The 5,173-nt window shown below is 38.0% G+C and overlaps 1 protein-coding gene across 1 annotated transcript; it reads left to right on the top strand.

The window, feature by feature from the left end:
- The first annotated feature begins 422 nt into the window (after positions 1–422).
- Positions 423–2,700, top strand: LOC148171550 (uncharacterized). Its single transcript, XM_088042329.1, has 8 exons — positions 423–475; positions 510–673; positions 731–741; positions 796–853; positions 1,009–1,313; positions 1,376–1,539; positions 2,119–2,236; positions 2,296–2,700. Exons 1-8 carry the CDS (start codon positions 423–425, stop codon positions 2,698–2,700), a joined length of 1,278 nt encoding a protein of 425 aa, XP_087898455.1.
- Positions 2,701–5,173: the final 2,473 nt, after the last annotated feature.

Raw genomic sequence — 5,173 nt, 5'->3', positions numbered from 1 at the left:
TTGCAACATTAATCTGTACAATTTTAGGAAAATTCGATTTGATTGCGCGGAACGTAATGAAATTAAGCGGACTGAAAACTTGCTGAAGAGTAACGTTTTCAGGAACTCATGCAAATGTTCATTACTCAAGTAAATATCGAATCAATTAATGAAGCAACGGCTCCAGCTTTCGGTTGATGAAAATCTACGAGTCGAGTATTGACGTTCGCGTTATGAAGAACTGGTCTGTTTAATGTTAAAAAGAACAAAATGAATGCAACGTTTAAGAGTCAACAAGAACTGGCAAAATTGAAATGCAGAGTTTGTTGGAATTTTAAGCTTTAAAAAGTGAAATTCAAATCGAGGTGGAAACAGAAGGATCCGATTTGGTCAGCAGACCCGAAAAGGATTCCAAAGGACTTGGAAATTAGTTGCTAATTGAAATGAACTGGTTTCAATCTGAATTATACATTATGCAACGATGCGAAATCTGGAGGTGAAAATATTTATCTCAAATAATGTGATTTTAGTAGTGAAAATTGCGCGAAACTTGAAATTCCTGCTCGCCCGGAACATTGCGAAATGCTCAAAAAATATTTGCTCGCGACTCCGGAAATGAGAAATTATTCATGTTCAATTGATTACCAATCATTTTTTCCACCATTGTCTTTTAGCGTCACTGGTTTTGTGTGCAGTGAGAAATTTGAATTTCACGCATTTCTAATTTAATTTTTTCTTAATTTCCTAACAGAAGTGTGTAATGTAAATACGTGGAGATCCTCCAGATTCATATCTAGCACGAACTGAAAATAAAAGCGAAATAAGAAAACGTTGGATATTAGCAAGAAACCAAAGTCGGAGGAACTCATAAAAAGTATGACCCAACATCCGGTTTAGCCGCAAATGGATTTTTGAAACAAAACGATTTTTTTCTGTGAAAGTAAACTTTCAATAATTACCAAACAATTTCCTACGTAATCGTTTCGCTTTTCATAACTTTCTGAAAAATGCTGTGATGGAGGTGAATAGTGGTGTCATCTGGTGACCTGAAAGGAAGATTTATGTCATCTTTTGTGGTGTTGGGGCACAAAGCAGAACGAACGGTGCAGAGAACGACAGTGTTTAAGAAATTCATTTATAAACCTAACGGACCGTTGGAGTTTTTTCAGTGTAATTGGAATTTTAGAGCAAGAAACTCGACGCAAAACCGCGGTGCCAGAGAACTTGCTGGAACTATATCGAAAAGACAGTTTCGTTTCGGATCATTCAAGTATATAAAGGTGGAAATTTGCACAACAGAGACAGTCTCACATCAACAACGAGAGTTTCACAATGTGTCTAAAGGTACACCGTAATTCTTGTGTTTTTAAAATTCCGCTTCTCATGTGGTGTTCAGTTTTCAGCGTTAGCGTTGCTGTGCGCCGCCTCTTACGTTTGTGGAGCGGATGTAAAGGACAAACGTCAAGTTGGAAGCATCACCCTCCAAAAGGACGACCATCAAGTCGCTGAATCGGGAGGATTCGGTCCTGCGGCTGTTCATTCCGGCAGCAAATACTTCCAGTGAGTTATCCTGTATTGACAAAATTAAAGTCACAAGTCTTCTGCGGATGACACCATTTGATCCTTTAAATTTGCCAAAATTACATCTGCTTTTTGTGTGTCAGGGATATATACATGGCACAGCACTCCCCTGATGAAATTGAATTTGGCCATGTGTGCGAAACACCGGAGGATTGGGAACAGAGATTCGAAAAAATCAATTTTCACGACCGTTCACATCAAGGAAAGGTGTTAAAAATATATTTTCTGTTCTTTGTGGCTTCATTCTTTTACTGAGGGTTTCCCGGATTTTTCCTTTTATGTGTGTACGATCAATTTGAATGTGTGTTTATTGGGAAGGCGTTTATCCTTTCGCAGGATCGCTTGCGAGGGATTTCACACTTTTCCGAGCCAAAACTAATTCTCTTTCGCTTTTCGTGACTTTCGTTTCCAGGATTCTAACAAAAACTTCGGCCTTACACTTTCCCTGTCAACAACTGTTTTCTTCTTCGAATAAAATCCAAATCGACTAATTTTATAATTCTTTGCATGTGTTGCATTTCTTTCATTCCCTCTAACTTTCTTTTTCTTCACTAACAGATATGCCCACGTCCCCGCTAAAGACCACTACGAACACGGCCACAAACGAGGCAACGAACACCACTTTATCGAACGCCACGAGAAAGCCCACCCCCATGCTGGCGAGTTCAAAACCAAAGTAATCGTCATTTCCCCGCAATTTTCGTTTACTTCTTTTTGATTTTATCTCGTTTCTAGGTAAGATGGGGCGACAAACACGGAGGGTACGGCGAACACTACTGGGACTACAACCACGCCGGTCATCACGACGGTGGCGGCGAAGAAAGTCAACAAAAGGAAGAGTACGTCGCTTATGATGAAACCCAGCAGAAGCCCACTTACTTGGCTGCTAACAGAGGAAAACGCCAACCAACCCCCGAAAAAGATGTTGAATTCATTAACGACAATGCGCGGTCTTTGGTTTTAAGCGGTTTGACCGGAAGACATGGAGGGAATTACAAAAGTGAAAGAGACTACGAAAGAGGGAAAAGAGAACACAAGAAACTAAACGGAGAAGACTTGGTATTTGATCAGAAACTAGGGCTGATTGTAGACCAAAAGTCTGGAATTGCCTACGAGCTGAAACCTATTGTTGAATATTAAAATAAGTTTTTATATTTTGTTAACTAGTTTTTAATAAATTTTCTTATTATGGCGATCGTGTGGTTTTTTGAGTACCTTGTGCTACTTTGTGGAATGGAAATTTAAGCTGCAAAGCGTGACCGTTGAAAAAATATGAAGCAAAGAATGAAATTTACGTGAAATGGTGTGGTGTGAACGAACTTTAAATGCATTTGAGACAGTCTAATGATCGATTACAAAAATCGAGGTCAAACCTTTCATCGGATTGAGGAGGCAGAAAATCGCTCTAGATGTTATTAATGCAAAGAAAAGAAAAATGGAGCACCCGTTCGGTTCAAAAGTGAAACAATTATTTCAGTTCAGTATAACGCAATTTTGATTTGCCACGTCGTAAGTCAACTTAAAGCTACTTAATTAAAATAACACTTTAATTAATTAATACTCAACGGCTATAAAAAGTATAAGATTTAGAGGTCGTCTCGTTCATCTGTCCGTTGAAATTCGTGTAAAATCCATTACCTGAATTATTTCAGGTGTGAAATAAATTACTCCTGAAATGAACATAATGTGCATTCTAAAATTAATCTCTATGTTGGTTTCCTGTTTGTTTACGACGTCAACTTGTAATAAAAGCTCTATCTGAGTTGCAACAGCGGTAAATTCGTATTAGAAATTTAACAGGACCTCCAACTCAAAGCTTCCTAATCCTGCTACTGGTCATGTTATTCTCCCGTCGAGAATCTGTCAGGGAATTTAAGGTTTATTCATACACATGGCTACACTTCAGGAACAGACTGGGATTGAGATAATCTGGCCAGCTGTAAATTTCGCGATAAAGTTGTAAACGCAATGTTGTTTAATTATTTAGAAGTTTACAAGTCTATTCAAAACTGTTTTTTTGTTAGTTTACCCTGCAAGCTACTAAATAATGTAACTTGGGTTAAACAGTTGGCTTTACATTTGATCATATGTTGGTAGAATTGCGTGACTTAACCCCGTACAGAAATTTCACAGCTTACGAGATCCCGGACTATAAATTGATTTTAAACCGCGATTTCGCTTCCAATTTTGCGCACCGAAATACAATTCCCAGAGATTAGCCGAAATGTAACAAGAGATCCCAGAGATCCATTCGCAAATATTTATATATCGACCGTGTTGATTTATATTATCCCAACAGTCACTTTGTAAACTCAGTACGTCAATCAGTGTAAAAATAATCTTTGGCGTTTACTTTATTAGTATCTAAACGAAACGTTGCAATTTTGTACGCACGTTATGGTCGTTAGTTTGATAATAAGAAAGGAAGTTTATTTGATCAAACGATTTTATTACGAATTACGGTGGCGGAAAGTGACGCCTTGGGGTTACTCCGTTCCGATTCTAAATATAATTGAAAGAAAAATTTTCGCTTGTTTATCGTTAGTGTAAATTTTGATAATTCAACGTCGAAATACAAAACTATTTCGATGAACAAACAAACGGGATTTTCGAGAATTGTTTATTTTCCATGTTTTTCAGGGAGAGTTAATTAATGAACGCTGCAAATATTTATCCTGTCATAGACCAATAACAGACGTTAAAAATGTATAAAAAAAAAGCAGCTACTAAAGAGAAAAAGTTTAGAAACGAGTAAAATGTGGAAATTACCGAGTACCTCTTTGATAGTAGAGAAAAAGGGAACAATTCCACTCCCTACCGCCCCCACCTCCTGACCTTGTCACCGAATTAATCCCCGATAATTATGCCAAGTGGCCCTTCATTTTGCATTACCGCTACAATGGGGCTATAAAGGCCTAATCATAACCAATCCATAACTCGAAATGCGTCATCAACAAATCGGCGGAATCCACCTGGTTTCCATAGTAACAGCGTCAATGGACAAGCGTAGCTTAGGAATAAATCCTTGTCAGTTTTCTTGCTCCATACCACTTAAAATCCTCAGAGGGCGCTGGACGCACGTGACTAATTAGTGTGGGCGGAGCCTGCTTTGTGTGAAAATGGCTTAACGACATGTTTGGTTTATGACAAGTGACTAGCGGATTTTCCTTGTATTGTTTGATTTGAGAAAAATCGATGAAAGCTGAGGTCTGAGGTCGTAATGTAAACTTTAAGAGAATATATTTGTGAAGATAATAAGAAAGACGAGGCGAAGTTTGGTTGTTGTTTAAAAATTCTCCAAAATGTTACAAGTCACTTCCAAAGTTGACGTATGAATATTGAAATGGAGCGTATGGGGAATAAAGTTCGCGAGGGCTTAGATTAAGATTTCTGTTGTTCGGAGTACTCCTGTCTTTGTTAAAACAACGACAGGGCGCTCCTAAAAGTTTTTAATTATGAAAGTTTTTTCTGTTGACTTATTTCGTCAATTTAATATGTCGGAAAAATGGAAAGTCTTGGTTTTTTCGGGTGAAGAGTTAGAACTGAAGTTCAGACTGAAGATGAACATCAAAGCACATTTCCGGAAGGGAAATTTAAATGGAACATGAAAGTG

Source organism: Gnatocerus cornutus, chromosome 7, assembly GCF_029298725.1.
Source record: "Gnatocerus cornutus isolate USDA-ARS CGAHR chromosome 7, icGnaCorn1.1, whole genome shotgun sequence".
Taxonomy (NCBI): domain Eukaryota; kingdom Metazoa; phylum Arthropoda; class Insecta; order Coleoptera; family Tenebrionidae; genus Gnatocerus; species Gnatocerus cornutus.
The sequence above is the reverse complement of the archived record's forward strand: the minus strand, read 5'-3'. Positions and strand labels throughout refer to the sequence as shown.